The 21,229-nt window shown below is 33.8% G+C and overlaps 2 protein-coding genes and 1 long non-coding RNA gene across 8 annotated transcripts in view; 1 reads left to right on the top strand and 2 right to left on the bottom strand.

Moving 5' to 3' along the window:
* Positions 1-3,545: 3,545 nt before the first annotated feature.
* Positions 3,546-7,168, bottom strand: Sec61alpha (SEC61 translocon subunit alpha). Its single transcript, XM_073966654.1, has 4 exons — positions 6,799-7,168; positions 6,483-6,550; positions 4,400-5,491; positions 3,546-4,329 (listed from the first exon to the last, which is right to left on the bottom strand). Exons 1-4 carry the CDS (start codon positions 6,803-6,805, stop codon positions 4,066-4,068), a joined length of 1,431 nt encoding a protein of 476 aa, XP_073822755.1. The 5' UTR covers positions 6,806-7,168; the 3' UTR covers positions 3,546-4,065.
* A 495-nt stretch (positions 7,169-7,663) lies between these two features.
* The window catches only part of LOC141393553 (uncharacterized), a 144,687-nt gene continuing 131,121 nt past the window's right edge, over positions 7,664-21,229 (top strand). Inside the window, exon 1 of the long non-coding RNA XR_012410118.1 lies at positions 7,664-7,789. This is a non-coding gene — a long non-coding RNA (uncharacterized lncRNA). The remainder of the gene's footprint in view (positions 7,790-21,229) is intronic.
* On the bottom strand, positions 13,309-16,776 carry mmy (UDP-N-acetylglucosamine pyrophosphorylase mmy). Of its 6 annotated transcripts, none has more exons than XM_073966648.1 (3): positions 16,572-16,776; positions 15,561-15,905; positions 13,309-14,681 (listed from the first exon to the last, which is right to left on the bottom strand). In XM_073966648.1, exons 2-3 carry the CDS (start codon positions 15,895-15,897, stop codon positions 13,570-13,572), a joined length of 1,449 nt encoding a protein of 482 aa, XP_073822749.1. In that variant the 5' UTR covers positions 15,898-15,905; positions 16,572-16,776; the 3' UTR covers positions 13,309-13,569. The 6 variants fall into 6 exon arrangements, with proteins under 6 accessions (XP_073822749.1, XP_073822753.1, XP_073822748.1 ...); XM_073966652.1 differs by lacking the exon at positions 16,572-16,776 and adding an exon at positions 16,456-16,519; XM_073966647.1 differs by lacking the exon at positions 16,572-16,776 and adding an exon at positions 16,319-16,514.

Here is a 21,229-nt window from a genome sequence, read left to right as displayed (position 1 = left end):
TTGACATTTTAAATTATTTTTGTAATAGCAATTCACCGATGCATCTACCTTGTTTCTTGTGCCAGCTTGCAACTTTACTAGGCGTTTACACCAGACAGTTTGTCTTCAAATACAACTCTGATTTACTAACACATACATACATTTGTGTTTTGTCTCCCAGCTGTCCATCATTTTTTTACAGACAGCCGGCTTAACAAATTTTTGACATTTTCGTAAAAAAGAAGTGATATGATAATTGAAATGTGTTGAAAACAAAAGAACATGAACAAAAACAAAATATGTGAACGGAAAACAAGAAGAAATCGATGATTTTCATTCATAATTTGGCATAAATAGAATACTCTTCCACCTGGCGGAAAAATCTGGAAAAATTACCACAGGTAGATCTTGTTGTCCTGATCACAAATATATAAACTTTTCCGGGGGGAAGTCCATACTTCCCGAGATATGGGCCTCTTAAGTTCCGAAAATTCCCTTGTTAAAGTAAGAAAAAATTTTAAATTAAAAAAAATGTTGTTTTCGTGTCCTAAATTGGCTCCTGTCCATAGGAGAAAGTCTTAAATCCCCGGCCGAAGGCCGGCTACTTAGAAAAAACTTACAATTTAAAAAAAATTTTCAAATTTTTTCCGTCAGGTGGTAGAGTATTCAATTTGTTCCCATAATTTTACAACTGTTTTTGCAGTTGTCTGGATGCCTACGTCACACATGCAAGTTTTGGTAATTTGACAATCAATACATGAAGTCAACTGTCCTGTCATTTGTAAACGCAGGGTTATGTATTTTCTAGCAATAGGTCTGTACGATAACCCAAAAGTTTGTACAAATTTGCACAAACTTTTACAAAATGCTGTTCGATAACAAACTTGTAAAGTAAAAGAGAGCTTTGGAGACTTTTCTCTATAAGTTTTTGCAAGGAAAATTTTTCTTGTAAGAACTTGCAAGTTTGATCAGCTGATTTAAATTCGAATGTTTTGTGGCGGACTCTTCTTGGCAACAACATAAACAAACGTTTGGTTATTAAAATAAATAGAAATAAAAAAGGGAAAAATATTAAATAAATTATGGAAAACGATAATGTAAATAAAATATCTTATTTTGTAGTTTGTGGTGACTACATTTTTATTTTATTACTTATTTAATCTTTCCTGCCAACTTTGCAAGTTTTTGCAAATTGCTGTTCGATAACAATCTGCAAATTTTTAGCTTCGAGAGAGTAAAATTGGTGGTGAGACGTTACTGAGAACTTGCAAGTACTTTTCACTGTCGGATTTAAAACAAATCAACCCAATTCGAGGATTTATTTTTGTATGGGAAATCTGGTAGATTTTGACCGGAATTAGCAAATAAAATCTGGTTATGCGCTAAAGCCGGCTAATGAATTCTTATCTAAATGACCTATAAGTGTAAACTTGGCATTAGGAAGTCCATATGTTTTTAGAGGTTTTGTTTTCGTATTTGTTTATTTGATATGATTAATTTTTGGAACTGGGTCCATTGTTGATCCTTCTTTGTATTTCAAGATTAAGGGGTCGATTATCGATAGCAATTCTCGTTGAGTGGAGTTGTCAAAATTGCTTTATGTATGGCAACCTTCAACTGAAGTTGCGAATCTCAGTTGACGAACCGGCTATTTTTCAGCAACCAGTTTTTTCAGTTGCAGCGAATATTGTCGAAGAAACAAGAAGTAAAATTGAAAGGAAAAAACATGTTTTTAACTGATTAATTAATTTTGTGTATCAAAAATATGGAGCAATGCAACTGTTGTAATCATTGTCATGGGACTTTTGGAAACTTCCCTCCACAAAAAATCTCAACGCAGCGCACACTTTTAAAAGTGGGGGATCTGTAACTTACCTTGAAGTCATCCTTTAACGTTTCCACAATGTAAACTACGGCATCCTTTTCAATCGAAAATACTCCTTAAACCTAAAATAATTTTATTTATTTATTTCAAAATTCATATATGATACAAAGCCTCAATGGCCAATTAAACGTATCTCAAGACAAAAAAAAACCTGAGTTATAAAATAATAAATTCAATTTAATTTACTTAAATACATTAATATATAACAAATAATTATTATTTAAATGCAGATATATTTCTTCGGCTCCCCAGCCATAAAAACAGTTAAAGAGAAAAAAAAACAATAAAAAAAAAGTCCAAAGAGTAGTAACTCAACATGTGCTGATTATTCAAAGAGTGACTTATTATAATAAATGACTTTAAATATATATGGATTGTTGTTCACGTAGCCTTTGCAAGTATCTAAGGATTTTCAAACGAAAAGAGTTATTGGTGTGAGAAAAAATACGTAGTTCTATTGGTAAAAAATTCCAAAACCGAGCGACTCTGACTAAGAAAGACTTAGAATACACATCTTTCAAAATCAAAGGAATAAAAATCTGAGGATTTCTATTTACTGATTATACCGATTATACCGATTACTGATTATACCGATCTTTCCAAAACGAGCTTCATCTTACAGTGCATATGGCAATTCCAAAGGATTCGGCTTGTCCCTCATATTTCTTCTAATAGATGTCATGTCCTGTACATCTTCTTCATCATCAAAAAAATAATTCCACTGAACTTATCATTTTAAAATAGTTTTTTTGCGAATTGTGCCTTTTGTATTAATATAGGGTTTACAAGTTTGAAAAAACGCTGATCAATAACACGTTTATCGGCAGCCCAGTTGGGTTGACATCAATAATACTACATTTCATCTCAGTTGTGCTGACAATTGGCAACCCAACTCAAGTTTAGTGGCAATGCATAATCGAACCCTAAGCATTTTAAAATTTTTAATAGTTTGATATTTTAAAATGTTTAATAAAAACACAGATCAAGCCTTAAACAAAAAAGGACAACTCAGTTTTTATGAATTTCAGTTTTTATTTTTAATTCTTATTACAATCAATATTGAATTTAATTACTTCTTTATTATCTTTAATAATTTCACAATCATTGTATCGTATATAAAATAAAAATACACTAAACTTTTATTTCAATACTATATCTAAAATTACTCCAGATTTCTTCTGTTTTTAAATAAAGAGGATAAAGAAAAAACACAATTATATAGAAGCAGTCTTTAGCAGTTAGAAAAATAGAGTAGTTTTAGACATAATATTTTAGCTAATGAAAACAGTCAAACAAATGTCGTATAGTTTAAGATGATAAGTTTCTTATCTCGAAATGTTAAGTTTTTCGGCACATAAAACTCGAGAAAAGTTTTAGTGAATTGTTTTGGAATTTATTGATGGAAGGAAAGAGGATGACGTCGACTTCTTATTTTTAATGTTATAAAAAATAACTATATTGCTAAAGGTGGAATTTTTCACTTCTTCGTTAGGTGTTGTTTCGTTTAAACGATTCGCACGAGTTTTTTTAAGCTAAAAATTTACAAAAAAACCCCGAAGGCAGACGAGGTGAAGGCGAATTGTAGATATTAGACATTGCTGATCTAAGGTGACATAGCTTGTGTCCCCCCATCATCCCAATTGGTTGGCGTGTCGCCCCAACAAAAAGGAAAGCCAACATGTTTTTGTCTTGTACTGTAGTAAAAAAGTATCAACAGTTTTGTTGGGTTTTTTATTTTTTGTAAATCTTACTTAATCGATACAAAAAAAACTTAAATTGAATGATATATTTTCATGCGTAGATGGAGGCATTTTATCGCTTTCAATGAAATGACTTTCTCAAATAAATTAGTGGAATTTCAGAAGGAAACAACAAACATGTTTTGAGGTGTTACGAAAACAAAAAATTAAGTTACAAACAACTCCCTTATTACAGAGGTCAGACGGTGTGAAAAGAACAATTATAAATCTCATCATAATTATTAAAAAATCTCTAATAAAATTTAGAAATACTTGGCTAACATTTTCGTTTTGGTCACCACCCTGCACCTCTGTGCCTCACTGTTGTTGTAATAGTTAGGGTAAGTAAATTACAGAGAATTATTATTAAAATCCGAAGCGTAAAATGTTTCGGATAGTTACTTATGAATCTAAACATACAACATAAACACACTTTGCTTTAAGCTGTATTTTTGGATATGCTTAGAACAGCAGCGTGCCCATACCACCCATTTCTGATTGTTCCTTAACGAAGATTTCAAAGTATTGGTAGATGATGGTGACAGCCAACAGGATACCAGTACCAGAACCGATGGCACCCAAGAAATCGGCCAAAACAGACAAAGCGCCAATACACAAACCACCGAAGGCAGCAGCTGTGGGAATATAACGGTTCAATTCATGGATCATAGAATTTTCACGATGGCCACGCATAACCATGTGTTGTTCTTTCAATTGTTTAGCAACCTGGAAAGAAAAGGAGATAAAAACAAATGGTATTAGCCACCAGTATTAAAAGGACTATTGATATACTTACATCCTTGGCAGAGCTTCCAGATACATCAATCCATGTCTTGGAGAAGAAAGCGCAAGAGCCCAACATAAATACAATGTAGAGAATGGCGTGGATGGGATCGGTTAAGATGTGACCAACACTTTCAGGTGGCGAGAGATAGTAGCAAAGACCACCAATGGGATAGGAGCGAGCTGGGCCGCCACCACCAACATCAGCCCAAACACCGAGGAGATTGATAAAGAAGTTACCTTGGAATTTAACGGCCAACATTTGTGAGATAACATACAAGTTGGATACGAGGGCAGATTGCAAGATGATGGGAATGTTTGAGGTGTAGAACAATTTGATGGGATAGCTGCTGTATTGACCGCGATAACGAGCAGACTTGATGGGCAAATCAACACGGAAACCTTGGAAGTAGATGACAACGGCAAAAACAAGAACGGTTGCCAACAGGTTCATCAAGTTGGGCAAGTTTTGACGGTAGAAGGCTTCACGCAAAGCACGAACCTTATCGTTACGGGTGGCCATCAAGTGGAACAAAGCAATGACGGCACCTTCGAATTCAGTACCACGTCCAGTTGTAACGGTGGTGGGTGAGAAGGCCTTCCAGACAATGGTTTCGCAAATGTTGGTGGCGATGAAGAGAGAAATACCGGAACCCAAGCCATAACCCTTTTGCAACAATTCATCCAAAAGCAATACAATCAAACCGGCGGCAAACAATTGGATGATGATCAACAAGCAAACACCAGCGCCAATTTCAGATGGATCACCATACATGCCAGTCATGACGTAAACAATGGCTTGACCAATGGTAATAACCATACCAAAGAGTTTTTGGGCACCATTGAACAAAGCACGATCCTTGGGAGTGTCACCAACTTCAATGATTTTGGCACCAGCCAACAATTGCATAATCAAGCCAGATGTAACAATGGGAGAGATACCCAATTCCATAAGGGTACCACGATTTGAGGCCAAAATCACACGAATCCAATAGAAAGGATCAGCTGAGTCGGAACTCATGATACCGAACAGAGGGATTTGACAGCATACCAAGAAGATGAAGAGCGTTATGGCGGTCCATAGCACTTTCTCTCTGAATTGGATCTATAAATGAGGGAATTAGATAAACATATAAATAATATAAGCATGTCACATCTATGCGGCATAAACGGCTGATAAACAATAAATTTCTTTTTTAAAAATGGTTTGTTCCAGACCTACAATAACATTGTAAAAAATTAATCTAGTTATCTGGTAGTAGAACCTATAGTAACTATACTACGTCTAACAGACAAACTGGCTTCAAAATTTGTGTTAAAAAATATTTATCACTTTGTTTAGTCATCTATTCCCAAACAAAAACTAGCAAGTATGTGGGTATGAAAAGAAATTTCAAGAGTTGTAACCTACTTTTAATAATTTATTTAAAAATTATAGTTTTTTAAATCTATAATTTAAATATTTTGTTTCATATGGGTCATAAACACTTTACAATTATTCTTTAACACTTTCCAATTAGAGGCCCTTGCATTTGACAAGTGGTCGGTTGGTTGTGTGTGCTACGTAAGCAAAACAATCTACAAACAACAAATAATCAAGTGTAAATAAATGGCCCTCGTATAGAAGAGAAACGCAACACACGAAGGAACGAACATGCATTCGGCTGACAGGGTACACGTTGTATACGTCGACAAACGTCAAATGAAGGGAAATGTCAAAAATGAAAAAAAAAAGAAAAAGGGAGGAAGAGTATAGGAAATTATAATTTCTTATAGATTTCACTTTGCTAACATATTAAGGCCCGAACATATAATGCAATAAAAAATATATAAATGAAACTGAAATTATTTACAAACAATAATTGTAATGATTTTATGTTTATACTTTATTTCTGTCTGCGTGGCGGGCCTCGGCCTTGTATTGCCTCTTTTACGTACTACTTATGGACAAATAGAAAGTTACGACTTCAGAAAGAGTTTTGGGCATTTAGGAAATGACTATTTTCCTAGCTTTACAACTGACTGCAACTAGTCTCATTAATTAAACTATTATTATTTTGCCATAGTTTATATTTGTTTGTTATTTAAAAACTTACCTTGCGTTCGGGTTTGGCAATTTCTGGCAGTATACTGCAGAAGGGCTTTATGACTTCGAGGAATTTAACTGTAAAACGAAAGAATGGAAATATTAGCTTACACGTCACCAAAAAAGGAGCACTGTATAATGCACATGGATGGATATGCATTGACAAGTTTCTTCACTAAGCCCCGAATTCACAATCTTTTATATTCTCCTTTAAGTGTCTCGCCGGCTGGGGCTGTATACGTAAGCAAATTCATGGGTAGGCACTACATATCCATCATTGCAATCTTTGATTTTTATAATTTCTTCACTTTGTTCTGTTTACTTACTTCCCATGATTAATTTTTGTTTTTTATTAAAACTGTTTTTCTAATAACTATTCTCCGCACTCGACCGACAGTCAGTAATAGAAAGTGAAATAATATTATTCCCCCAAAATGATTTCGTCAAATTGGGCTGGAACAAATCTCTTTAAACTCCTCGAGAGCACGCAACGACGTTGACGTTTAAAATTGAATGAACAGAATACAAGCAAGAAACATCAAACATCAACATCATCGTGTCAAGTGGAACTTCGTGTTCGTATACGTGTTCTTCGTTTTTGTTCGTGTACATATTTTGTATTGGTGTTGGTAAATATTTGACGTTTCTCATTTTGTCAACCACAATTTAACGGGTAATAGATAATCGGTAATCACTAGATTTGGTACCAAAATCAATTGTTTATATAGTGGCAAGTGGATAAGGATTTATTAAGGATTTTTTTTCTCATTTATCTGAAATATGTATTTATATTTCTTAACATATCAGGATTTTTATTCAAATGTAGCCCTTATGATTACAAAAAAATAATATTGTTCACCGACACATGTTTGAATGGAATCAATTTCCGTTTCATATAATGTGATCTACCTTAATAATAAGCTTCAGTAAATTTCAGTTAAGTTTGCGTTTGAGTGCAACGAAAATCAGTTTAATTCTAGAAAATATTAAAAGTGAAGTGAAAAGTGCTAATATTTTTAAAAAATTGAACTGAATCTATAATTAATGGTAGTGGCTTTGTTTATGATTGAATTTTGCACAAAAATCATGAATTGTAATAAAAAAAGTAATTGAATACCTTGCAAAATAAGGAAGAATGATGTTAAAAGATGTTTGTGAGAAAATGTTAGTCAATAAATACACCGCAAACATGATCAGTCGTGCAAATTAATACAAATTATGATTCTATGTGCTAAAGAAATGTATGCAGATACTAGTTGAACTTGGTACGATTGGCAAACCTCCCCTAGGCTGCCCCCCGAATACGTCTGGATATTTGTAAGTGTTTTTGTATTTTTTAGTAATTAGAAAGTAGAAGCAGTAGTCGTATTTACCCAGATTTTAGATGCCTTTGTAAGTATTAAGCTTTAAAGGTGAGAAGTCAATGAGAAATTCATGCTTACCGAAGCTTCAATTTCTGTAAGAGAATAAAGAAATCCAAAATCGCATTTGAATGAAGTAATACCTGGCCCGGAACAAGTCTCGTTTAGGGGCACCTCTCCGATCAGGCTGAAATTTTTACCATAGGTAGTCCTTGGGACCCTGATCACGACTATATATATCTTTCCCGGGGGAAGTCCATACTTCCCGAGATATGGGTCTTGACATTTCGGGAATGTCCTACTTTAACACCAATACTTTATTTATGGGCACCTCTCGGATCGGGCTGAAATTTTCACCATAGGTAGTCCTTGGGACCCTGATCACAACTATATTTATCTTTCCAGGGGGAAGTCCATACTTCCCGAGATATGGGTCTTGACATTTCGGGAAAGTCCTACTTTAACACCATTACTTTATTTGTGGGAACCTCTCGGATCGGGCTGAAATTTTCACCATAGGTAGTCCTTGGGACCCTGATCCCAACGATATATATCTTTTCGGTTTCAGATTACAACAATATATAGTTTCTCCAAAATAATAAGTTTTCTTTAAGTAGCCGGCTTCGGCCGGGATTTAAGACTTTCTCCTATGGACAGGAGCAAAAGTGGGCTACGCGAACAAAAGTTTTTCCAAAATTATAAGTTTTCTGTAAGTAGCCGGCCTTCGGCCGGGATTTAATACTTTCTCCTATGGACAGGAGCAAAAGTGGGCTACGCGAACAAAAGTTTCTCCAAAATTATAAGTTTTCTTTAAGTAGCCGGCCTTCGGCCGGAGAAACTATATATTGTTGTAATCTGAAGCAAAAGTCGTAATAGAAAAGAAAAGTACTCACCACGAGCTTTAAAATGATACCCATATTGCCCAAGTAAAAATAGTAAAATGTCAAGACCCATATCTCGGGAAGTATGTACTTCCCCCGGGAAATATATATAGTTGTTATCAGGGTCCCAAGGACTACCTATGGTGAAAATTTCAGCCCGATCCGAGAGGTGCCCCTAAACGAGACTTAAGCCCATTTCCCCAACAAAAGAAATACATCGTTAAAATTGGCATGAAAAGCACTATCTGTGGTAATTTTTTCATAATTTTCTGCGGTCGGTAAAGGAAAGATATGCCTTCCGTTTGTAAAACATCGAAATATTCGTCGGAGACCCTATAAAGTATATATATTATTGATCAGCATAACATTCTATGTCGATTTAACCATATCCGTCTGTCTGTTGAAATCAAGATACAGCTCGCAATTTTAAGGATAGAGAGTCAATATTTGGTACAGAAGTTTTTATTTTAGCTTCATGGCATAAGACGAGCTGGCCAACTATGCTCGGATCGAAATGAAATTTTTATCACAGGTAGATCTCGTCACCCTGATCACAAATATATATAACATTTGTTGCGGAAGTCCATACTTCCCGAGATATGGGCCTTTGAAGTTCCAAAAATTCCTTTGTTAAAGGCCAGCTGATAAGAGAAAAATATTAAATTTAAAAAAAGTTGTTCCCGTGCCCTAGATTGGCTCCTGTCCATAGGAGAAAGTCTTAAATTCACGGCCGAAGGCCGGCTACTTAAAAAAATACGATTTAAAAAAATTTTTTTTTGAAAATAGCGCGTCAACTCAACTTGTTCCAGCTTAATTATCCCCCAGAATTTTGTCGGTATCGGTCCACACCTTCATATAGCCCCCATAGAACGGAACCTCCCGATTTTCGGTATTTTGAAGGTTGTGGCCTCCATTTTCCTCCGAAATGACAGAAATTAAACCGAGTAGCTATGAAATAATTGGAGTAGCTACGATGTAATGAAGAACTTTCTAAAAAAAAAAAAAAAAAAAAAAACGGAAGAGCAAACCGTAATTAAAGTAATTAGATCTCCAATTTCTAGCTTTAACAACTTTTTTCCCTGCACGAAAATTGATTGTCATTTACATACATACCACATCATATATCTGTTGATTATTATAAACATTAAATTTTTTATATTGTATTATTAATTTGTATTCAATTTACAAGTTGCTTTAACATTGGAGTAGCTATGATGTAATGAAGAATTTTTTCTAGCTTTAACCAGTTTTTATCACTGCGCGAAAACTTATTATCATTTGCATACCACATCATACATCTCTTAATGATCATTTCATAATTTAACTAATAACTTATACGATATACTTATTATCAATCTGTTGCTTTAAAATTGGAGTAGCTATGACGTAATGAAGAATTTAAAAAAAAAATTAAAGAATATAATTGTAACCAAAATAATTAGATCTCCAATTTCTAGGTTTAAGATGAATTATATATATGAAATTGTTTTTAGAGTAGCTATGATATCTAGGTGGATTCTTTGTAATTATATAAATTGGCCTCAAAATTGGCTTCAATTGCAAAGCAAATAAATAAATAAAAAAAAATAAAAAAATTTGGTGTTTATTCTTCGTTGGTGGTATAAAACATTCCCCAAGAAATTTGTCGGTGCAGGTCCACGCTTTAATATAGCCCCCATTGAACAGTACCTCCTCATTTTCGGTAGTTTGAAAGTTATGGCTTCAATATTCCTTCGAAATGGCTGAAATTTGGTATTTAATCTCCGTTTGGGGTATTTGAGTTTCCCTTCTAATTTTGTCGGTATAGGTCCACGCCTTCAAATAGCCCCCATACAACAGTACCTCCTAATTTTCGTAATTCATTTCATTTTCATTTATTATTCATACAATACAATGCCAGTAAGTCTTTCAGACCAAATTTAGCATTACATAGAATACAAAAATTCAGCATATGTACATTAGGGATATAACTTTTTGCACTTTTTTGCAAATATCAAAAATACCACCACATAGCCGTGTAGAGCATGAAAAACTATTATGAAATGTGGTGTCAATTTTTCTCTATCGCGAAAAAAGTTTCCGCACCAAATGCATTGAAGTTCTGTAATGCATTTTTTAATTTTATCTGTGATAACAACATATTTGCTTTTCATTAAAATTTTTATTTTTTTGTAATCTAATTTAAAATCATTATCAAAGCGTTCTGAACCAATTTGTTCTAAAATCGCGCCATTTCGGACTATATTAAGATTTTTTGACACTATTGCAATTTTTGGTTTTTCTTTATAAACTCGTGAATTTTATGATTCTTTTTTTTTCACCTATCGGACCAGGGAATATGGGGTCATTTGCAACGAATTCGCGAAAGTTACAGGCTGTTTTTGTTGACTTTGCCTGTGAGAATTGTATTTTTTTCTATAAATATTTATTTAAAGAAAGCAAATTTAAAATTATAATAAGTAGAAAAAGCATCAAAAGGGTTTTAGTAATCAAAGTTAGTGCGGAGACTTTTTTCACCGAATCGATCTTAGAAACGCGTTTTCATTATTAGGACAAAATTCCCCACATGGTACTGGTGTTGTATTTTTGTAGAAAACAAATACGATTCTCACAAGCAAAGTAAACAAAAACAGCCTGTAACTTTCGCGAATTCGTTGCAAATGACCCCATATTCCCTGGTCCGATAGGTGAAAAAAATAGAATCATAAAATTCACGAGTTTATAAAGAAAAACCAAAAATTGCAATAGTGTCAAAAAATCTTAATATGGTCCGAAATGGCGCGATTTTAGAACAAATTGGTCCAGAACGCTTTGATAATGATTTTAAATTAGATTACAAAAAAATAAAAATTTTAATGAGAAGCAAATATGTTGTTGTCACAGATAAAATTAAAAAATGCATTACAGAACTTCAATGCATTTGGTGCGGAAACTTTTTTCGCGGTAGAGAAAAATTGACACCATATTTCGTAATAGTTTTTCATGCTCTACACGGCTATGTGGTGGTATTTTTTTGGTTATAGCCCTAATGTACATGACCAAATATAATTCTTTAAGGAAAATTATTTAGATTATACTTATTATTAAAAAAAAATAAGTTAAAAATATCAATAATATATACATATATGTATATAAATTTAACATTGGAAAAACTTTTCTAAAGGTTGTGACGTCAATATCCCACCGAAATGACTGAAATTTGTTATTTAGTCTTCTATGGGGTTATAAAATATTCGAGAAAAGAATTATTAGTCTTCCTATATCCCCCATAGAAGCATAGAAGCTCTTGAGTTTTTGTACTATCTTACATACATATGTATGTAAATATTTGTATTAGTCTTCTTCATAAACGAAAGGAAACTAATTGTTCCATTTTACTTCAAAACAACACGTGGTGGAGGGCCGGGCCGAACTTAACGCCCTTCTTACTTTTTTTATTTTTTTGTCCGATTTTTGGGCAAAACAATGCCAATTTTTTTCGTTAAAATGGAAATTTTGACTTTGACAGTTTAAAACATTTTAAAAATTGATTTTTTAGTCGAAGGTCACACTAGAGTGGTTTCATTGAAACTTTTAGGTATTTAAATATCGAGTTCCCCACTACAGCAACTTAACGATATCACTTCACTGTGAAACGATCTAGGAACCCTTGTTTTCATGGAATTGTTTCAATGAAACTCTCTAGTGTGACCATCGACTTACTTTCAAAATTCTGTTTCGCACAAGACAAGATTATTAGGTTCTTAAAATACCTACAAACTATATGAATATTCGTTTTCGAGCTATCGTTGGCACCGCAAAACGCTTTCTCAGGCGCCCTTTTACCACAAAACTATGCAATATTTTTTAACAAAAAAAAAAAATCCAAAAGTAGTTTAAGATTCTCTTTCCCATTGTATTATATTGTGTAGGTATAATTGATTCAATATCGACATGGATAAAACTCCGTACACACTAGAGCTTTTTGCCGGGTTAACCTTCTTTATGAGGATTTGTTTGACATATAAGCAATGGAATTGGCATTTAAAACCCAATGGGTTTGTTAAATCCGGTTATATGTAAACGTACTATAATACAAGATCTCAACTTCATCAACAGAACTCAAGTTAAGAAATATAATTGTTGAATTTTCTAGTGATTCCATTTGTATTCATCTTCCTTAAACTTATTCATCACATACACATACTTACATAAATTTCAACAATTCAAATTATTTGAAAGTCAGTAAAGCAATACAAAACAAAAGCAGGAGATACTTCGATTCCAACGCACCTTAACGTGTCCATTTTCCAATAGTAGTATGTATGTTTCCTTACGAATCACAAAATGCAATTGAAAGAAGTTCTATATGAGAAAAGTATCTGAATACAAAGCTCTGGTATACAAGCGAAATTGGATCACGTCATTGTTGGCCTCTGCATCAACAAAACAAAAAGCGTCTTTTAATTTTTTTCTAGAATGTTCCATCAACTACATATTAGAGACATTTAACAACTTATTCCAGCGATGCCTACAAAAATAGATAGCATTTTTATTAATTGATCTTCTTATCAAACTAAAATAAGAAATGTTAAAGTAAGCGTAAACAAGTAAATTATTAGGTACATAACATTATTTATTTTGAAAATTAAAATACATAATATCTCTCTTTAATTCTTTTTTGTTTATTTATAATTAATAATGTACAGAAACATAAAAAATACTTACAACAAATACACAACAAAAATCTAAAGAAATTGCACATTGTAGTTTTTTTAGAACAATTTAACAAACTATACAAAAGCGTTAAGTAAATGGAATTTTAAGTATCGAAATATTTAATTATCATTTCTACTTCAAGTTGAGAATGTGTTATTTAGAGATGAGCGGGAGCATCACGATTACTGCGTAAATACAAGGGTGTTGTAAATGATTTGCCTTCAACCAAAGGTGCCAAATTCTCTCCAGCATAACTGACAAATGGTGATATTTCACAATCCTCACCATGGACAATACCACCTGCTGCTTCAACGTATTTCTTGTGTAGCCGATATAGATCACTACGTGCTGTCGAGGGGCAATCTTTTCCAGCCGAATCGGCATTTTTCAAAGCACTAAATTCCTCATCTCTGGGCACTTCCATGGCTACAAATTTTTGGGCAAATTCAAAGACATCGAATACAAATTTCTCAATTTTTATGCCATTGGGATTTTCAGGCTTGATACGTTTGCCTGAGTTGTCAACGAAGGGTATCTTTTTTTTGGCCACGTGTAATTTTAGTTCTTGTTCATAGGTGGAACCAATTTTTTGAAGAAAACTTGTGCTGAAGAAATGATTGCAAATGTTACCGGCACTGAATGAAAGTCGACCGTCGGGATTGCGCATTTCTGCTGTTTTTGCTGAGATTTCACTGTATTCTACAACTTGATATTTACCATCAACTATGGCAACCACACCTACAGCTTCTGTGGGTGAAGATTTTTCAACAACTTTGGCAGCGCAATCGGCATTCTCTCGCACACAATAACCAATGAACACTGGATCTGCCACCTTGATCAATATATTGTCTACACTATGAGCGTGCAAATATAAAATACCCCTCTTGCTCAAATCATCAAGTACTCCCTGAGTTTTCAAGGCACGATATATTCCTCCGTTGCCATCAGGGGCTCGGGCAACACGATGCTTTTCGTCTAAAATTATCTTGCCATCGTACTCAAAGCAGGGCAATGATCCCTGTTTGAACATAACAACATTCTCCTTTTTAAGGCCAAAGTAACTGTTGGCCTCAAAGTATTCCAATGTGGGTTGTAAGGTGTGCTCTGAAGTCATAATATACCATGTAATGGTGCCCTTTTTCCCAGTGGCCTCAAATGCCAGTTCTTCAAGTTTTATTATACGCTCGGCTTGTATGCGGAAAAGTGTTTTACCAGATTGTAAACCAACATCATACATGCCTTTGGGATAGGCAAAGCCCAATCTGGTTCCTAAAGGAGAACAAACACAAAAAACTCAATCAATAAATTTTGTTGGTTAAAAAAGTGGTTTAAGCAAAAAATGGTTCAGTTTTCGATTTCATTTGACCTTTAAAACTAGTTTCATGATGCTGCGGCAGAAGGCAGTGATGACACTTTTGCCGTTGCTAATAACACAGCTTGCAGAACTTGTCTTTAAGCTGTATCGTAAATATCAAACACTGCATGTATTTTAATGTGTTGTTTTTTTTAACTAAATGTTGTAAAATACCAACATTTTGATACTCAGATTTGTTTTTTCTAACAGGCCAAGAAAAAGTTCGGTTGTTTCTGTCTCCTACTAACATTGTTTACGTGTTAAATTACAACATGAAGAGAAAATCAATAACAAAAACCAAACCAACTTGTGGTAAATTGTGGGCTCACAGTTGTTACTTTTGAAATCTATTGCTACGTAGCACGACATGTACATACATATGTACATAGTTAGCATACAAAAGAGCAATGACTAAAATATGTTTAAGTAAATTGTAGGAAAAGTTATGATTACTTCTGCATTCCAATATCGGCTTGCAACTGTAAATTAAAAAAAGGTTCAAGGTTTTTAGAAAGGAACTTTTATTTATCTCGAACCAATTTACTTGTTGTTTCTCTTTGTTTTCTTCTGGCAAGATTAAATTCTTGTTCGTTACACAAGAGTGGTTTTTATTGAGGTGTGACTTGAATGCAAATTCATGTACAACTATCTACAAAGGCTTACAAAAAACCAAGAATAACTTGTTGAGCGCGATTACAACAATGCACAACTTTACGGCTGGGGAGTAGAAACCGTATGAGGTGAATGAACTGAAATAAAGCTCTGAACCATTGGATTTCTTCCTATGCACTTACCTTGTCCGCCAGCCATAAGTAATACAGCAACATGTCCCAAAGATATTTGTTTTATACCCTCTTCACGGTAGCTATTCAAAAGATCTTCCGGGGCTCGAGAAATGCTTATCAATTTATCATCTGGCAGTGGCTGCAAACGGTCGTCCAATTTAAGACCGTTTTGTTCCAACGATGTAGTGGCACGATCAAAATAATGTTTCAGTTCATTTAGATCCAATTCATTTATGTCCTGCTCTAATTGCTTACGTTCAATTTCGTTTAAGTCATCCCAGAATTTGAGGAGATGCTCCTGGCCAACCTTCTGTAGACGTTGATGCAATTCAGCGTAGTCAGTCATGATAGCAGCTGTTGTATGAGATAAATTAAAACAATTTGTTAAGTTTTCTTTTGTTATCTGTTTGTTTTCTTAATGTATCGAAATTTTTAGAAAAAGGTGAGCTGAAACGACCGACCAACCACTCGCTTTGATAATTGATTTGTAACTGATTCATAAGCAAGTTTGACGTTGTCTTTAAGCTCTCGATTTCTTGGAGCGAGTAACAACTGAAGCAATGAAACCAGCCAGACCACACAAAGCTTAAGACAAGACAGCAGCAAGCCAGAAACGTTACTGCTTTCTTGGTATGAGAAAATAAAAGTACCACCTTTCAATATATTGATTGTGTGTCTAATGCCAATACGACTCCATTTAGTCGATAGAAATGACGTCCACAAACTTCTATGCAAGTACGTGCATTTTAAATAGGTTAAGTTGTTACCTCGTCCGAGATTTCTTCAAGCACAAAAGGACGTTGAGAATTAAATTCTCCAAGTTTTATCAGCACTTATATGTTGTTGCCTTAATGGCAGAGATATCTAAAGTATGTAGTTAGTTTCCATTTAGTTTCTTATTTACTTTTCTTATCACTGGCTTGTTTACATTCTTACATTGCCAGCTGTGAACTGTTAAGTAACAGCAACATGTAAATGTAGAAATGGATTGGTTTTTGCGATAACATCATATTCACTTACTTTTGCTGCTAAAACTATAAAGATTAAAGAAATATTCTACAATATATTACGAATCATAAAGTTTTACGATTATTGTCCAGTTTTGATTTTCGGTTTTATCCTCATTTATTAAATTTGTTTATATTTTTTCAATTTTATCAACACACCAACACAAGGAATATGAAATATGTAAACAATCCAAAGCTATACTAAAGTTAAATTCTGTGAAATCCATGTGTTCATAGCTAAAAACAAAGAAATACGTTCCACGTATAAACAAATTATTTGACCGTTGTACTCTGCGAAAACAGTTCAATGGAAGATGAATAAAATGGTTAAAGATGCAATAAAAATGAAAGCCATTATAAAATATCACATATATAAAATATACCTATTTATTGTTTATATAAAACAAGACTATTAATAGTACGTTTACATGTTTACATATGACTGGATTTAATAAAACCACTGGACAAAGCATACAAAAACATAACCGATTTTGGCATTTTAAGTGTACAAGAAGAGGTATTTTGTTGTGGCAATTATCCGATTGTGGTACCTTATTCAGTGTGCCCATGGTTCAATTATGGTCCTCCGGCAAAATCAGATGATTTCGGTTTGAGCTGTCAAAATTCATATTTGTCATTTGAATTCGCTGTGAGGTATTGAAATGTCGAACTATATAATGTCAACATTTGTTGTGTTTGTATGAGAATTTAATTTACAATAACTTATTTTAGCAGTTCAAGTGTGATCAGCTGGTATTTTCTGTTTCGTCAAACAAAAATAACTACGGTAACAACTTTTTCTCGTAAAATGATTTGTATGTATCCATGGTACAATAAGAAAGGTAGATGCATCGGCGAATTGCTACAACAAAGCAACTTTTTTTGTAATGTAAACTGTCAAAATTTTCGCCAAATGGTCTATTGTTCTCTTTTTATCGATTGTGTTTGTCTATAAAGTGTAGACATGCTATCTCTTACTTACCGAATCATATGTTTTTTTGCATGGTACAATTACTTAGGTAGATGCCTCAGCCCAGCTGATCGAATCTAACCCCCAGTTTTTGTAAAAATGTTTATTCTTTTCACACGAATTGTCAAATTTTGTAGGTCGATTTACTCGTTTTAACGCAAATGTAGAGCGCTGATTTTTAAATGGGAAATTCTTAACGATATATGGAACGTGTATACGAAAAATTAGGTATGTATGTCTTCTGGGTGCTGAGCTATGGATGCCTAAATTATTACGAATATAGACGAACGAACAAAAAATAGTTACAAAAACAGGGGGTAAAACGTCAAAAAACTAGGAATTCGCTATGAAAAATCAAAACAAAAATCCATATGATTCGGTAAGTAAGAGATAGCATGTGTTCACTTCACTGTACAAACTAGAGTTGGGTAATCTAGTTCCTAGTTCCTTGTACTAGTTCCAAAACGTATGAGTAACATCATAAAATATAACGTGTGATACATGGTATATGTAAAGAGGTAGATTTAAATGAAAAAAATCTATAGAACCCTTGTTTTTCCTGAATTCATAAAACTTCAAAATTAATAAACAAAAAGGCAACAAGTGGGTTTGTTTACAAAATACCAATTTTGAGTATTTTATAAAAAACGCGAAAAATGAATGAAGGGCCAAGGATTCTCCACATAATCGAGTTGTGGATATGATAAAATGTTTGTTTCAATAATAAGCTGAAGGATTTCTTCCATACAAATGTTCTAAAAACAAATTTGAAAATCATTGAATTCGATTGTTTTTAAAATTGTTGGCATATTATTCAAACATCACACACACATACAAAGATTGTGTATATTGTTTTGACGTTTTAGGAACAGTCGAAAGAAAAAAATTTAAATTGACAGGAAGCTTTAGCTAACCTTTATTATTAAACCATGGTGTGATAGTAAGTATACGCAGTGTGTTCAAAGAAAAAATGTGGGCCATTGGAACTGCGAAGTGAACTAGATAGTTCCAAATAGTTCCTTTGGCACAACTCTAGTACAAACACAAGCGATAAAAAGAGGCAACAAGACCCCATTTGGCGAAAATGTTGACAGTTTACATTACAAAAAAAGTTGCTTTGTTGTAGCAATTCGCCGATGTTTCTACCTAAGTAATTGTACCATGGTTTTTTGCATGGTACAATTACTTAGTCCCGGGCCACACTACAGTAATTTCACTGAAATTTTGATATGAAATTATGCGTCTCTAGATCGACGTCCATAGTAGAGTAAAATCATAATAATGTAGTGGGGAGTTCGATTTAAGAACACCTAATTTCATGAAATTTTTTAATGAAATTCACGCTAGTGTGGACCGGGACTTAGGTAGATGCCTCAGCCCAGCTGATCGAATCTAAAACGTCAAAAAACTAGGAATTCGCTATGAAAAATCAAAACAAAAAACCATATGATTCGGTAAGTAAGATATAGCATGTCTACACTTTATAGGCAAACACAAGCGATAAAAAGAGACAACAAGAGACCATTTGGCGAAAATTTTGACAGTTTACATTACAAAAAAAGTTGCTTTGTTGTAGCAATTCGCCGATGTTTCCACCTAAGTAATTGTACCATGGTTTTTTGTTTTGATTTTTCAAGGCGAATTCATAGTTTTTTGACGTTTTAGATTCGATCAGCTGGGCTGAGGCATCTACCTTTCTAATTGTTCCATGTATGTATCATGGTACAATTACAAAGGTAGATGCCTCAACCCAGCTGATCGAATCTGAAACGTCAAAAAAACTAGGAATTCGCCATGAAAAATCAAAACAAAAAACCATATGATTCGGTAAGTAAGAGATAGCATGTCTACACTTTATAGGCAAACACAAGCGATAAAAGGAGACAACAAGAGACCATTTGGCGAAAATTTTGACAGTTTACATTACAAAAAAGTTGCTTTGTAGTAGCAATTCGCCTTTCTTATTGTACCATGGACAAACACAAGCGATAAAAAGAGACAACAAGAGACCACTTGGCGAAAATTTTGACAGTTTACATTACAAAAAAAGTTGCTTTGTTGTAGCAATTCGCCATGGTACAATTAAAATGGTAGATGCATCGGCCCAGCTGATCGAATCTAAAACGTCAAAAAACTAGGAATTCGCCATGAAAAATCAAAACAAAAAAACCATATGATTCGGCAAGAAAGAGATAGCATGTCTACACTTTATAGACAAACACAAGCGATAAACAGAGACAACAAGAGACCATTTGGCGAAAATTTTGACAGTTTACATTACAAAAAAAGTTGCTTTGTTGTAGCAATTCGCCGATGCATCTACCTTTCTTATTGTACCATGCTACTACCTGAATTGACAGAAAAGAAATTCGCCTCAAACATTTTTTCGCCCCTGTTTATGTATTTTGACATTTAAAATCTTTGTTTTTCTTTGAATTCGCTTGCTGGAGGACCTGTAATTGGACCATGAGTGTGCTTTGCTACTGGATTTCCATTGCGTATACGTCAAATAAATGTTGATAAAGAGGCTTAATCTAATTCACACGTACACATTTTTCGGTAAAGTAGATTGAGTTTTTACGAGAAAGAGAGAAATAGCTCCTGTATCCCCGCTCTCTCCTAGAAACGCATTTTACTTTACCGAAAACTTCGTACGTCTGAATTCTTATTTAACTCGTTAAAATCCTATAATGTAAATATATTGTAAGATTTTTATTACATTTGTGCGATTCTCTAACCCAATGATTACACATGTAAGTAACTTGCAGACGTTTGTGTATACATATTATAGTCGAAACTTCAATTTTTTCGAACTGACACATGTATGTGTAAACGGGGGGTAACGCATTTTTTGCTTATTATTTAACATTTGCTCTGTTCCAGAACCTGCAAGAAGCTACTATTTTTTACTACGATAACATTTTTTCCTTTATGTTATCGGAAAAAATAGTAAAAATTAGTAGATTCTTGCAGTACTGGAACAGACCAAATATAGATATCCAAACAGTCAATTCATTACCAGAAATACCAATTTGTTTTAAATTATTTACTGTTTACGCCAACATTATAAATCGCCTTCAAATTTTTTGTTCAAAAAATAGAAGTGAGGAAGAAAAAGGACAATAAAAATATTTTTAGTTGAGTTTAAGATCAAAATTGTCCATATTTTAGTTGATAGTAGTGAATCCAATAGATTTGACGGCTGTTTGAAAACAAAAGTCCTTTGGAGGTAGCCAAAAACAGGCGATTGTCCTTGCGGCGATTTTTCCCATAAATTGAGCACTTATTGGGTAACTCTATAGATTTTGTAGACAAAACCTTTAAGGCCTGCGTACATAAGCTGCTCTGCCTGATTGCCTTGCTTTCCTGCTTAATTGTTGACATATGCTTTGTTCCAGAACCTGCAAGAAGCTACTATTTTTTACTACGATAACATTTTTTCCTTTATGTTATCGACAAAAATAGTAACAATTAGTAGACTCTTGCAGTACTGGAACAGACCAATAATAAAAATAAAAGAATAAAGAAGCCGAGGAAATTTCGAACTGGGTTGCCCTTTTCTTTTATATTCTTTTATCAGAAGTAAGCAAGGTAAGCAGGCAAGGCAGCTTATGTACGCAGGCCTTTAGTGATTAGAGAATTTTGAAGCTCTGGCTGTTATCTCGAACAATATACATATATTGATCGGTATCCCGGAAATT

The sequence above is a fragment of the Musca autumnalis genome, unplaced genomic scaffold (genome assembly GCF_047663935.1).
Source record: "Musca autumnalis isolate F117 unplaced genomic scaffold, ASM4766393v1 scaffold_2, whole genome shotgun sequence".
Classification (NCBI taxonomy): Eukaryota; Metazoa; Arthropoda; class Insecta; order Diptera; family Muscidae; genus Musca; species Musca autumnalis.
This window is presented reverse-complemented; position numbering and strand designations above follow the sequence as displayed.